The sequence below is a fragment of the Amphimedon queenslandica genome, unplaced genomic scaffold (genome assembly GCF_000090795.2).
Source record: "Amphimedon queenslandica unplaced genomic scaffold, v1.1 AMPQUscaffold_13399, whole genome shotgun sequence".
In the NCBI taxonomy this organism is placed as follows: Eukaryota; Metazoa; Porifera; class Demospongiae; order Haplosclerida; family Niphatidae; genus Amphimedon; species Amphimedon queenslandica.
Window position 1 is genome coordinate 54189 of NW_003546365.1, and position 15329 is coordinate 69517.

General features: G+C 33.8%; 3 protein-coding genes across 3 annotated transcripts in view; all 3 read left to right on the forward strand.

Annotated features, from left to right (window-relative positions):
* Positions 1–7363, forward strand: part of LOC109582132 (histone-lysine N-methyltransferase SETD1B-like) — a 15543-nt gene extending 8180 nt beyond the window's left edge. Inside the window, exons 10-12 of the mRNA XM_019996749.1 lie at positions 5387–5549; positions 5599–5718; positions 7080–7363. Of these exons, the coding sequence (XP_019852308.1) occupies positions 5387–5549; positions 5599–5718; positions 7080–7363 (567 nt within the window). The remainder of the gene's footprint in view (positions 1–5386; positions 5550–5598; positions 5719–7079) is intronic.
* Positions 7364–7453: 90 nt separating this feature from the next.
* On the forward strand, positions 7454–12266 carry LOC109582158 (netrin receptor DCC-like). The gene is made up of 10 exons (XM_019996790.1): positions 7454–7742; positions 7800–8123; positions 8235–8528; positions 9088–9393; positions 9490–9807; positions 10077–10103; positions 10246–10413; positions 10505–10538; positions 10592–10844; positions 11967–12266. The coding sequence occupies exons 1-9, from the start codon at positions 7580–7582 to the stop codon at positions 10818–10820; spliced, it is 1863 nt and encodes a 620-aa protein (XP_019852349.1). The 5' UTR covers positions 7454–7579; the 3' UTR covers positions 10821–10844; positions 11967–12266.
* Positions 12267–12426: 160 nt separating this feature from the next.
* Positions 12427–15329, forward strand: part of LOC105312833 (contactin-2-like) — a 7800-nt gene continuing 4897 nt past the window's right edge. Inside the window, exons 1-5 of the mRNA XM_019996779.1 lie at positions 12427–12538; positions 12609–12917; positions 13036–13171; positions 13226–13359; positions 13908–14156. Of these exons, the coding sequence (XP_019852338.1) occupies positions 12475–12538; positions 12609–12917; positions 13036–13171; positions 13226–13359; positions 13908–14156 (892 nt within the window). The 5' untranslated portion in view covers positions 12427–12474. The remainder of the gene's footprint in view (positions 12539–12608; positions 12918–13035; positions 13172–13225; positions 13360–13907; positions 14157–15329) is intronic.

The following is a 15329-nucleotide window of genomic DNA, read 5'->3' on the forward strand; positions in this document are numbered from 1 at the left end:
TAACGATGAATAAATAAATTATTATCCACAAACTGATAACTGGTATCATATGCTGATGCAGTATTCATTAGCCTACCAGTAATAGCATCATATATTCTTAGTATGTAATACAGTATAGGTACTCTATCATCAACTGTAGGAGCAGTCCATGTTATATCAATAGTAGAACAGTTGTCAATTGAAGAGTCAATGTTAGTAACTGGACCAAGAAAACCTAAAGAATAAATTAGTGCAGCAGAATGCATGTACTATAAATTAAAGGAGTTTACATACCAAATGTAGATGACATGTTACCAAATGTTCCTCCATTATTACTCAATGATACATTAACAGTAAATGTATTTAAATTAGATATTGAAGTACTTCCAGTTAAAATCATCAGTTGATCATTAAATTGTGTTGGTATACTGGTATTCTTTATTACTGCATTATCAGTATTCAGTATAATAACTGTTATACTATTAGGATACTCTCCTTTACATAGCGTACTGACCTAGTGTTGTGGGAATAAGGTGAACTTATGTTATCAAAAGGTACGTGTTGTTATGTAAACTACCAGCTGCACTACTGCATGATTTACTAACTGTGTAATGAGTTTACTTACCGAAATATTGATCTTTAGTAAGATTTGTTGTCCATCAATTACTGGTACCACTGATACAGGAGGAGTAATGAGAGGAACTGAAACATACACTGTGAACATATACATGAAGCCATAGTAATGCTAACCTGCTTCATAATAAAAACTGATATTATTAGATGAACCTATTCCAACATCATTAATAGAAGAAACTGATACATTATTTAATATACAAGGATCAGGATTAGTAGCTGATAATATAATACTCTTGTTAGTAGTAGTAATGTTCACTAATCCATTGACTATATAGTATCCAGTGATAGGTACATTATCCAGTGTATAAGGAGCTGTCCATGTTAATAATACACTGGATCCATTAATAAAGGTATAATCCAGATCAACAACACTATCCAATAGACCTATAAGGAACATATATTCACAATATATACAGGAACACACTAACCTTGTATCGTTAATACTACTGTATTACTGGTTACTGCCCGAAGAGGACTGAGAGTAATAGCTGTACAATTTATTTCAGTATTATTATTATGTTCGTAAGCTATTGCTTCCAGCTCTGCTCTTATAGTACCAGTACCACTTGATGTTACACTAAATCCTTTAGCTGTAACATCTGTATTAGAATCTGGTAGATTATTAACTCTGAAACTGAGAGCATCAGCAGTAGCTTCACAAGAGAAGACAACAGTAGAGTTGAGTGTTGTATTAATAGACACTGGCTGAAGCGTTATATCTATAGTTACAATGAATTGAAATAATGTAGAATTCCAAACAGATACTTACTAGCACAATCAATGTACTGCAGCCTCGAGTGCAGCAGAAGAAGGAATATTAGATTCAGCATCCTTTTAAAGAAGGGCGTGACTGGAACACTAGGATTTATTCATTATGCGAGCGCGGGCTAGATAGAGTATACTAGATAGAGCCAGTACATTCCTGTATTCTATTGTTATGAATATTACGCGTATATACGGTAGGTAACGCGACGATAATGGCCTGGGTTACAGTGCTCGCTTTATCCTTTCTATTTTATTTCATTGAGTTGACTCATTGTGCCAGTAAGTAGATCTATCACCATCTAAAAAGTTTTACAAAAGTAATGTAACTATAGATATAACGCTTCAGCCAGTATCTATTAATACAACACTCAACTCTACTGTTGTCTTCTCTTGTGAAGCTACTGCTGATGCTCTCAGTTTCAGAGTTAATAATCTACCAGATTCTAATACAGATGTTACAGCTAAAGGATTTAGTGTAACATCAAGTGGTACTGGTACTATAAGAGCAGAGCTGGAAGCAATAGCTTACGAACATAATAATAATACTGAAATAAATTGTACAGCTATTACTCTCAGCCCTCTTCAGGCAGTAACCAGTAATACAGTAGTATTAACGATACAAGGTTAGTATATGTGTGTGTGTGTGTGTGTGTGTATCGACCTCTATAGAACTCACCATATAGCTGGTAATTTTGGAGGGGATATTTTGTTGAATTCGGCATTTGACCATTTGTCAAAATAAAACTTGTCATTTTGTACCATTATACGCATGCTCAATGGCACATGGACACAAATTTGCCAAATTGAAATCCACTAATCACTTATATTTTTAGCAATTTATCCCCTCCAAAGCTACCTGCTGTACGGTATACATGTACATTATGTCAACAAAAAACAGTAATGGGTGTGGTCAAGATAGCACTATGTTATAATTGTACTTCTTTAGGTCTATTGGATAGCGTTGTTGATCTGGATTATACCTTTATTAATGGATCCAGTGTATTATTAACATGGACAGCTCCTTATACACTGGATAATGTACCTATCACTGGATACTATATAGTCAATGGATTAGTGAACATTACTGCTACTAACAAGAGTATTATATTATCAGCTACTAATCCTGATCCTTGTATATTAAATAATGTATCAGTTTCTCCTATTAATGATGTTGGAATAGGTTCATCTAATAATATCAGTTTTTATTATGAAACAGGTTAGTCCTACTATGGCTTCATGTATATGTTCACAGTATGAATAATTTTTAAGAGGGTATTTTTCTGTCTGATTTAATACAACTACAGTCTGCTTTTATATGTACATGCATTGTAATACCTTGTACTGTTATTGTTTTCAAAGATTCCTGTTTTATTGTATGATGACTAAAGAAGGAATTCATTATTGTTGGCATTACTATAGTGTACGTTTAGCATTATTTGAAAATAATGTTCCATAATCCATAACTAAACTAACTTATAGTAATGAGCTTCAATTTAAAGTTTGTATTACAGTAAACATTAGCCTCTTTCTCTATAGCGTACACCTCCACTTAACGGGCAGCACTTAGTGTACCAATTACATTCCTTACTGTATAAAATAACCTCCACATAAAGGACACCTCTGTATGACAGAGCAACTTTCTTGACCCAAAGTATCCATTATAAGAGGCTATATTGTAGTGTTGTGTAGAAAGATGAGTAAATTATAGTATTGATAAGTTAGTACATGTATGTTTTCTCACATGACTACTCGTTTAACTTTTTATTGATTATTATTTTTCAGTTCCTCTCATTACTCCTCCTGTATCAGTGGTACCAGTTATAATTGATGGACAACTAATATCATTGAATATCAGTATTAATGTAAGTAATTACATAATTTTACATGTTTGACCCTGATTGAGTACATGAGACTTGTAAATGTCGTCTCAATAGTTATTATTGTGGTGGGTGGTGGTTATGTTGCGGCTAGTCAACATGTTGTTACTTCCCTACATTATATTATCAAGGGATTGTTTATATACATGTCAGTTACTGCACTTGCAATTTCTTATATTTTTTTATACCAAATATTGCCATTACTGTCAATATAGTGTGTCATCATTTAATGAGTAGTAACAGTGAAAATTTATTATTTCTTCCTTTATGCTAATAGGTCAGTGTGTTATGTATTGGTGAATATCCTAATAGTATAACGGTTAATATACTGAATACTGATAGCACAGTAGTAAACAGTGCCAGTATACCAACACAAGTTAATGATCAACTGATGATTACTGGAGTAATAACTGTACCTAATAATTTAAATACATTTATTGTTAATGTATCATTCAGTAACCTTGGAGGAGAATTGTTACCTACACCTTCTTTTGGATTTGGTAATAATTTATAGCATCACTCATGACTGGTATATTTTTTTACTTCTTTCATTGTTAGGTAAAGTTGGTCCAGTTACTAACATTAATTCTTCAATTGACAACTGTTCTACTATTGATATAACATGGACTGCTCCTACAGTTGATGATAGAGTATCTATACTGCTTTATATACTAAGAATATATGATGCTATTACTGGTAGTCTAGTGACTACTGTATCAGTAGATGACACCAGTTATCAGTTTATGGATAATAATTTATTTATTCATCGTTATACATATGTTATAACTGGAGTTAATGAATTAGGAGAAGGAATATCTAATAATGATACATTCTCATATCAAAGAGGTACAATAAACAATAATTACTGAATAAATGATTTTATGTTTATTTAGTACCAAGATCGGTTAAAAGAGCTGTTTTGTGTATGATAGCATTTAATCAAACTAGTGCTAATGTTTCCTTCAATATACCAGTAATGCCATGTTACTAGTATTAGAACTAACTATTGTTATAGGTCATAGTTGAGTGTACTGGTGAAGCTCCTGGAAATGCTACAGTTACTATACAGTGTAATGGAACTGGTGTTGTATATACTGATACTATACTAGTGGGATATGCTATACAACCAATGAATATAACAGTATCAGTACTAGTACCACTATATCAACAGTGTAATATCACTTTTATAGTTAGCAATGGTGCTGGTAGTAGTGAGCCATTTATACTACCATTTGGTAAGTATTCATTCATATACTTATGTGTATTAAAACTATTATTTTTATTAAAATTGTTTTAATAGTTGCAACTATTCTTCCTACAACATCATCAACAAGTGTCTCATCAACTTTATCTCCAACTGTTTCAACAATAGCATCATCATCAGGTAATTCAGCTTATATTTAATTCACTGAGTAATTGGTTCATTATGTAGTTCTCATTATGAGTGTTGCTGCTGCTGGTGGTTTAGTTGTATTGCTTGTGATTATAATTTTTTGCTGTTTATCACTGAGATTATATCATAAAAAGAAACTGCGCAATGAAAGAAGTTAGTGTCTTATTTTAGTCAAAAATATTATAATTATAAATAGAAGCTTCTGAGTCACATGGATTGCTTAATGAGCGAATTTCATTTGATGGAGTAAGCTTTTATTATGTATTTGTATTTTTAATAATTATAATAGTCTTCTGCCCGTTCATCAATAGGCAGTACTACTGAGGAGACAGTATGCTTATAAAATAAAAGAATATTTTGTTTATTTTATTTGTTTTAGAAACTCAGTCCTTCACAATCAACAAATAGCAATGAACCTCCTGCTAATACTACAAAGGAAGCTACTACAGGAGGAGCAGCTGCTAAAGAGCCGATATATTCAGATTTAGGAGTAGCACCTGCAACTACTAAATTAGCAAAACCTGAAGCACTATCAGTTGAATATGCTGACATTGATAAAATTGTACCAAGATCTAAAGCCACTGCTCAACCACAGTCTTATGATGATGTGGTAGTATCTGCTAGTGGTACTACTGTAATTGGAGCTACTGGAGGAGATTCTAATCTACCAGCAATACCTGATAAGAAAAGTAAAAGAGCTGCTACTACTGGACAAGAAGGTACCAATGATGATATGGTAGTATCTGCTAGTGGTACTACTGTAATTGGAGCTACTGGAGGAGATACTAATCCACCACCAATACCTGATAAGAAAAGTAAAGGAGCTGCTACTACTGGACAAGAAGGTACCAATGGGGAAACTGATGCTGCAAGGAATTTACCTCATCATGTTAACGATGGTAAATAATTACATATATTTGATATGATTTTATTTATTATCTTCTTCAGATTCACATTTTCCCTCTCCTCCTCCTCCTCCCCGTCCTCCTCATCCTCATCCTCCTCGTCCTCCTCCCCCTCCTCCCCATTCTCCTCCTCCTGGGAGTGGGGAAGGAGGAGTTCAACCTGGTTTTATTGCTGCAGATCAAGCCACTGCAATAGTATCCTACTTGTAATGCGTGCTACACAAAAGCTTCATGCATACCTTCTCAATTTATTTAGTATAGAACTGACTCATGTTGCTTTGTGTTCTACTTTGTCAATTTATATGCCTTCATATATATTTTTATATTTTTTCTCCATAGATCAGCTGATATTAGAAAATTTTTAGATTTAAAAACCTATAGCTGTGTGATTACCTTTTGTTTTTTTATCAGCTTATCATTTATTAATTGCATTTATTAGACCACGCCCGGTTGAGTTATTAATAGTCTAGCCCCACCCGTCTGACCAGTTTGCACTTTACATGCAGCAGAAATAATTGAGGATGGAATGCTCTTCTTTTTCACTGATCCTGTTCTCTTTTCTCACTGTCCTTTTGTCCTATTCTCTTGCTGCAGCTACCAACTGCACTGGTAAGATACTCCGCATGTTCAATATTATTATTATGTGCAATATCAGTGAGAAATGTGACCTTAGTGTGTTATTAATAGCATTTGTATAGTGTGATATTGATAATGTGCTATGGTTTTACCAAATGAAAGCAACTCCAAAGTGCAACTAGTTGTTTTTGCTTAATACTAATGCTAATATTAATAATATAGCAAGCCTTCAACAGAATATGATTGCTTAATTAATCGTGTCATATTTGTGTGAACTGTTATTTGTTATAATAATGATATTCATTGCTATAATAGTCCCTTGAGACAATACAATACCACCCCCTAAAGATTAACACTGACAGAACACAGTATATACCTATAAGAGTAATGTTCATTTTGTGTAATAGTGTAATGGAGTAATTGTGTTTTATGGTTAGTTATACTGCAGTGTTGGAAAGTGGTTGCTGCATTATAAAGTTGTTACTTATTAATAAATTATTATTATTATTATTATTTATGTTGTTGTTGTAGTTGTTTAGTGTTAAATGTTTATTTTATCAGTGGTAGGTCTAAAGGAGAGAGTGAGAGATTAATAAACAAACAACAATAATTGTAAACAAATAAAAATAAATATAATATTAACAAAACTGACGCTTCTCTCTCTCCTCATCTCTCTTTACTATAAACTTTAAAATGGATACACTATATACTGTATAGATACCATTAATAGATGCACTGTATACTGTATAGATGCCATTAATAGATGCACTGTATACTGTATAAATACCATACACAGATACACTATTCCCTTATGAGATGATATCCTATTCAAAAAGTATGCACTGTCTATTATGATACATGATCAGTATATTGTATATTAAAGGAGGTGTTACCACTATATAATGTTAGGATGATATTACATATGTCACTGAATTTATTCTTGTATAGATGATATAATAACATTTGTCACACCCTCTGTAAACTTCATTGGGGACATACCACATGGCGACTGGAGATGTCTTACCTTAAATACTCCAAACACTCAAGTTGATTGGTTACATAATGGCACTGTCATTAGTAATGGGACTGTATCAACACTCAATGAATTAGAGTGGACTCCATTGCATGATGTAAGTCAGACTGGTATCTATACTTGTCGTGTGACTACAAGTGATGGGACTAACTGTGGAAATAAATCTGTTTCGTTATATGTGATTGGTAAGTTAAAATGATGTTATAATGTACCAATATAGCCATTTTATTACTTCAAACTCATTTTTCCTTTTTCCTCTTCCTCTCTTTCCTTCTCCTCCTCCTCCCTCCCACCAGATCCTTCACTAATAACAGTTCCATTACACCAGTACACAGTGGTCAATAGCTCTTACACTCTACAGTGTGACTCATCAGTATACACCATTGACAATACAACATGGGCTTTAATTACTTCAATGGATCCAACACCTTATGATAACTCAACTGATGAAGTAATAAGTCATACAATAGTACCAGGAACATTCAGCAGTGCTCAGCTAATGGATGATGGACTGTACCAGTGCAATGTATCACTCTATGGGAGGAATAGACTGTACAATACTACACTACATGTTATTGGTAAGATTATTATTAATAATAATAAATGTATTTATATTTATTCTTTTTCTTTCATAGTTCCTCCTGTCATTATATCTTTTCCTTCACCTAAAGTCCTAGCCTTTGGTCCTAATATAACTAACTACACTGTCACATTTACTAGTACCTCACCTACTGGCAGGACTACAGTCACTTGGTATAAAGGGAACAGTCCAGTATTACAAGAGATTGTTAATACAACCAGTGGTATAGGATCAGCCAGTCTACCTGTATCAATGAGGAGTGATAGTGGAAGCTATGAAGTGAAGGTGGAGACTGATTTTGGTGATCAGTTAACTTATGTACCTCACAGTATACGATTGGTCAGTGAGACATCATATTCATTTGATATTGATGTAATTGGTAAGTTGGTAAAATACTTTGTACTTTTATGTATGTACATATGAACATACATTATATGTAGATATGTTCTTATTATTATTATTATTCTCTTTTTTCTATCAATCCATATAGTGTTTCCTTCTCATCCAGTAATTTCAGCCACTCCCTCATCATTCAACAGTACCATCCATTGGATGCACACTAACCAATCTTTGGATGATTTACCTGAGTCTATAAAGCTGGTCCTTTTACTGGATGGGATGCTGATTCACTCTGTTAACATATCAATCAATGATACTTTGTTGAACAGTTTTACTTTCGTTAATTTGATACCAGCTACTCAATACAGTGTGAGACTAATTGTTGCTAATAAGGACAGGATTAGCTCTTCATCACTTCTGACTAACTTCACTACTTTATCATCAGGTAAGAATTTTTTTACAAATTTTTTAAGTTGCTCTAAAATCAAACCAAAGCCTGTACTATAGTATAGAGTCTTTGGGCAAATTTCACCAAAAATGACTAGGAGAAATTTCTCAATTTTGATAATTTTTTTCTGATACATAAAGATGTTTTCATGATGTTTTTTAAGTTTGAGTTGATTCCGATCAAATTTAGATTTTTTACAAATTTTTTAAGTTGCTCCAAAATTGGGTCAAAAACCATGGGCTATAGTACAGGGACTTTGACCAAATTTTGCCAAAAATGACTAGGAGAGATTTCTTAATTTTTATAATTTTTCCTGATACATATACATGTTTTTATGTTGTTTTTCAAGTTTGAGTCAATTCCGATTATATTTAATTTTTTTACAAATTTTTAAGCTCCTTCAAAATTGGGCCAAAGTCCCTGTACTATAGTACAGGGTCGTGGGCCAAATTTCACCAAAAATGACTAGGAGACAATTCTCCATTTTATATTACATTTTTTGATGCATATACTTGTCCTTATGTATTTTTCAAATTATTTTATTTTATTTTTTTAGTTCCTTCCATCAATTCCTTATCTGCTGTTCGGGTAAGCTCACTTCTCTTCAACATAACCCTTCGCTTTAATTACTATGGTGGGCGGGACATTAACGACATTAAATTAGGATACAAGTCAATTGAAGGAGCTAATAATCATTATATATTCATTGATAATTTGGACTGGAAACGACAGGGGCTTACCCACACTGCTCTAGTCTCAATCAATGACACCAACATACTCAGAGAAAAGATTATACTGTTTGTACGAGTTACCAATAGCAACGGGAAAAGTGCTGACTCTAACACTATACAGGAATATATAAGTAAAAAATAATAAATAATTAAAATAATTGTGTAATTTAATGACGGACATTATGTATTAATAATATTCCTCTAATTTCCCCCTCTATTAATTCCAGAACCCCTAGGACCCCCCAGTCCGGTATCCTTCCACTCGATATCAACTGATTCAGTTATACTAGCAGTACAGCTGCCATTGATTGGTTCTCCTCCAATTCTCTCTCTCTCTGTCTCTCTCTCCAGCTTCAGACACAATCACTCACTCCTCATTAATGACAGGATTTATTCATTAGGGGAGGAGCTTGTGATATTTAGCAATGAGAGCAGTAATGGAGGGGGCCCACTGATGAGTGGTACCACTTACAATGTAACGATATCGGCAGCTAATTTATTAGGGTGGAGTCAGCAATCCTCACTTCCTGTCTCATTCACTACTAGTAAGTTCTATTATTAGTAACATTAGTCAACAATGTCATCCTATTCATGTATTGATTGATGGGTGGAGTTCCCCTTTCTGTAAAAAGTGCAAACAATAGGTGTCGAGTAGTTTCAGTTTGGTTCCATTTAATTGCATGAGGCAGTGAAAAATGATCTATATTATGTTACATGTATGCATATCACTGATTATATACTACAATAGTACATTATATTTTATACAATACTTATTCACTGTAATAATCATTATTTTCTTTTTATCACTTTTTAGTATTTGAAGAGTCGATACCGACAGCTAGTGAGTTCCAATTGCAACTTTTAAAAATATTTTTTACAATTTCCCCGTGATAATTTTTGTCTGGGGAATAGAGTATCATATTCTTTTGGGAAATTTTGTGCCACTAATGATTAACATGTAACTGCTTCTCTCTCTTCTTTAGCTGTTGCTGAGTCATCAAGACTAGAAGTATCACTGTCGATTGGCATTGGTTTGGTTCCTGTTGTCTGTTGTACTGCTGTTATTATTATTATTATATCTTGCGCTTGTTGTTCAATGAAAAAGAAAAATTGTAAAGACATACCAAAGAATGGTTATGCAGTTACACCAGGTGAGATAGAGAGAGGGAGAGAGAAGGGGGAGAAGCAGGAGAAATAAAAACACATTATTATTAATTTATTATCCATATTTTCTTATTACAGTTGCTGGAAGTATACCCTCTAATAATAACGATGAGTAAGTTACTGTACATTATCATAATTCATTATTATTGTTATAATTTCTTTTAGCATTCAGATACAGAAGTTTTTCTCGACCCCGCTAGTTCCCAGGCCCCCTACAACGGAACCGGCTGATACCTCAGCCTATGACTCAGTTCATGATATTGATACTGATTCTGATACAACGCAGAGTCTGAGCCCTAAATATAAATATGTTATATCTCCTACTCCATCAGAGATTGGGATAAAGGGATATGTTAGCTCAGTCCCTGGGAGTGGTACTTACATTTATGTCTAACTAAAGATCTTTATACTGGCACTGGTAAGTGTTTACAGAATAAGCTGTTTCTTTTCTCAGTATATTTGTCAGTTTTTGTCCAAAAAGCATAAGCTATATTGTTAATGATTCTAAAACATGGACTCCAAAATCATCCCTAATTTTTATAATGCTTAGTCATATTGATGTCTTTATGCTGTGTAGGAAGTTTTAGCTGATTCAGATCTTAAACTTTTAAGCTATGAGTCCCTCAAAATCCCTCCTGAGTTTGTATTGTCAGCCAATGCTTGCTTGAGTGATTTTTTGGCAATGACTGTATCAAAATGTATGTTGTTGTTGTTTATGTGTTAATGTTTGTTTGTGTTTATGAATCATTGTTATGCTGTAACTATGATGTAATGTTTATTTTAATGAAGTGAGCTTGTGTCTGGTTGTCAAAATTCATAAAAAATCCAAATTTGATCGGAATCGGCTCAAACTTGAAACACAACATAATTACATGTATATGTATTAGGAAAAATTATTAAAATGAAGAATTCTCTCCTAGTCATTTTTGGTGAAATCTGGCTGACGACCCTGTACTATAGTACAGGGACTTTGACTCAATTTTGGAGCAATTTTTAAAATTCATAAAAAATCTAAATTTGATAGCAATCAGCTCAAACTTAAAACACAGCATAAGAACATGTATATGTATCAGAAAAAATTATAAAAATTAAAAATACTCTTCTTTTCATTTTTGGCAAAATTTGATGTACTATTATAGTACAGGGAGTAATAGAGATTCTTCAAGTATAAGGAAAAGGTAGTGCTTTATTGGTTATTATTGTGTGCAGTTAGTTTATCATAAACTGTAATTACATGTAACTACATGTAATTGAAGCATTCACTAGTCCCATGATTATATAGCACTGTTAATACCTTTAGCCTATTGTAATCTAGAGCTACTGCAGTAATATCTTAGTGTAGGGCAGCTGGTGAGTGAGAATAGGAGGGATTAGTGGCTGCTGGCATTTAACCACAGCCTTCCTTTTTATACTTAGCTATCAAAACACAACACTAGCTACTTGTAATGTAACACAGTCCAATGTGGATGAATGTGGATAGAACGGGAGTTTTTGTAATTTCTAAGTATTCTGTGATATTTTTTCTTTCTCTTTTATACAGCTTTTTCATTCTCACCAACTCTCTGGCAATTAACCCTCTTATCACTTTGTTCAGTAACATGATGCTTCAGTTATATATTCACATTTTTATTTCCTTATTATTATTATTTTTTACATTCTTATTTGGCATATTTTTTATTACTTTAAAAACTTCTTATGTTATTGTCATCACTCTCTCCTTTTAAAGATTTTTTATGCTATAAAGTACATTTTAACCATTAATTATTTACATCATTGATCAAATTAATATATTGCTTTACTTTTTATTGTTATTTTTAACTGTGAAAACTGTTCCTGAAAAGTTAGAACCAAAGTTCTACACGTGATAATTGATTTAATTTACGTGATAATAAATAATTAATTAATATCTTAACATCCGCTGGAGTCAATTATAAAAAGGCTTCATCATTAGCCTAATAGCCTCGTGTTGTTTATTATTTAGAAAAAGAGTGTTAAAAGCAGCAGCTCTTTCTTTCTTCATCTCCCTTTCCTCTCTCTCTCTTGTCAAGATGTCCCAATCACATCTGTTAACCTTGTTAGCACTTGTAGCTATCATATCTGCACCAGTACAAGGTAAGATTGTCTAGCACCACCTTCAGCTGGTCATTCTCCCTCTCTTTTCTCCTCTCTCTCTTGCTCGTAGGAAACTTAGTGTGGGTGTATACTACTAGCTCAGAAGTATTATTGCAGCCATTCTCTGGAGAGTCTTTCACCATTTACTGTTTCACTGATAATTCTAGTCATGATTCACTCTCCTTCAAACTCAACAATCAAACACTCTCTACTAATGATGAAGTTACAATAGAGACTGTACCTTTACCTTCACATGCTGGCAAACAGCTTCAATTGACAATAAATGCATTCAGTATGGCCACTGCAGGCATTTTAACATGTCAAGCACATTCTGATGGCAGTGTGATCCAGGAAATAGATAAAAATATTACTGGACAAAGTAAGCAGAAAAAAATCAATGATACATCTTGTTAGCAAAAAAAGAGAGTTTATTTATTTATGTATTTATTAATTTATTTATTTATTATACTGTTCTTTTGTTTGTTGTTATTTTTCAGATTATTCTCTCTCTATTGTCGGAAGTGGTTCTATTATTGAAGGACGTGATGCAGTGTTGTACTGTCAGTTCCACAGTCCTGGTAGGAATGCCGATGGCTACACCTGGAAAGGAAAGAGAAATGAGAGCCAAGAATTGTGAGTGTTTGTAAATGTCAATATAAGCATATTTCTCTCTCTCTCTCTTTTCAGTGTTTTATTAGACTGTAATTCAAGTACACTTAATGTTATTAATTCTTCGTTGATATTTGACGAATATTCTTGTGAAGTATCCGTTACACCAACCGATTTTAAACTAACAACCAATAGAACAGTCACTACCTACTGTAAGTATTATTAATATTGTATTTCATACAGTGCTAGGTTATACAGATTAATTTTATTGAGGCAGTTGTGTTGATGTATTGGATTACAGTGTACATGTAGAACTGATCAAGCATCAGTTGATCTGATACTTATAAGTTAATTTGCACCTCCTGTCTGTCTGCCTTTGGGTCACTGATCAACTGGTCACACTCAACCCTGTCTATATTGATAGTATGATCTTAATATGGGGACACTGCACACTGTATGTGTGCAATGTATTGATGATGTGTGTGTGTGTGTGCTGGTTGCTTCCAGTTTGTGAGGTTTAATTCATTCATATGTTTTCTATGTAAACTAAAACCTTTCATTCACACACACAAGTTCTTATTACTATAATACATTATCTCCCTCCCTCTCTCTCTCTCTCAATCTTGTCTTTCGTGTTTTTTTGGTGCACAAGTAAATTGCCTGTTGTTTTTTTAAGTACATTTGCAATAACTGTATCATTGATTATCTTTCAATATATTAATTTTAAAATTAATATCACTCTCTTTTTTCCCCTCTCCAGTTATTCCTGAATTGACTGCTAACAGTACAATATCCAGTACTGCATTGATTGGTGATAACATTACACTACATTGCTCCTTCACTGGAACTGGCCTAAGCTATACTTGGTCAAGACAAGATGGTGTCCCTCTCCCTTCTCTTAAAACCCTCACCCTGTACAATGTCACCTATGCCAGTGCAGGGGTATACCAGTGTGTGGCAAGTAATCTGGCTGGGAATGAGACACAAATACATAATGTAACTATAGAAGGTAAGAGCATGGGGGAGAAGGGGAAATTAAAAAAGGTAGAGAGTGGGAGAGTAAACCAAACCAATCATCAAATAGTACACTCTTATATTGAACCTGTATCATACTCTTGTTAATATGATTGGTTACATTTCCTAGTCAGTTTGTCTATATTAATATGGTCTGTGTTAGTCCCGAGAGGTTAGGAAGTGGTGTACATTCACTGAGATACTGTATAACTTTAAAGGATCTTTGATGTGTGTGCATGTGACTCTAAACCATTGGAATATCCTATACCATAATAGAATGGTCATTGATTGCTACTAGGATTGAGTTACTGTAGAATAAAAGTATTTCTTTGACATTGTTATGGTGCTTGTTGTCCTCAAGAGTGATTGCATGACTATGACTGTATGTGTTAGTATGTATATTTTGCCAACAAATCAGTTTAGCTGTTCCATTAATTGTGTGTTGATAATCTCTTTCTAACTTAAAGTCATTATGCTATGATCATCAATCCTTTGCTTAATTATAATGTGAAGTATGATTCTGCCCCATTAGCTCCACTAAAGAGCTATGGAGAGAGAGAGAGGGAGGGTCAATCGGCCACACACGCTCTATCACGTCAATAAAGACCACACAGTTAACTAATCAATCCCTTTTTCACTCTCTGTGTTATGCTATACTATGAATTCTTGTGTCCCTCCATTTGTTGGTATTTCCATTAGCTTGTCTGATAGTAAACGTATACCTCTTGAGCAATCTTTCTTTACTATCCACCAGCTCACTGGTTGTGTGGGAGACGAAGTGTCAGTGGATGAGTGAGTGAGAGAAAGCCAGAAAGTGATGTACTTGTACAGGGAAATGCTCTTCAGTGATTTGTACTGCATATCCTCATGTTGTACTAGAGGGATTGGAATGTAGCGTGTACATATTGTGTGTGTGCCTTTGATAGTTTGAAGGTGATTTTTTGTTATTGTAACAATAAATTAAATACATTTCTACAATTGTTGGGATTTGAACACTTTTCCATGTGTTTCAGTTGTCATAATGTACACACACCCCATCTCTCTCTCTCTCTCTCTCTCTCTCTCTCTCTCTCTCTCTCTCTCTCTCTCCCTCTCTCTCTCTCTCTCTCTCCCTCTCTCTCTCTCTCTCTCTCTCTCTCTCTCTCCCTCTCTCTCTCCCTCTCTCTCT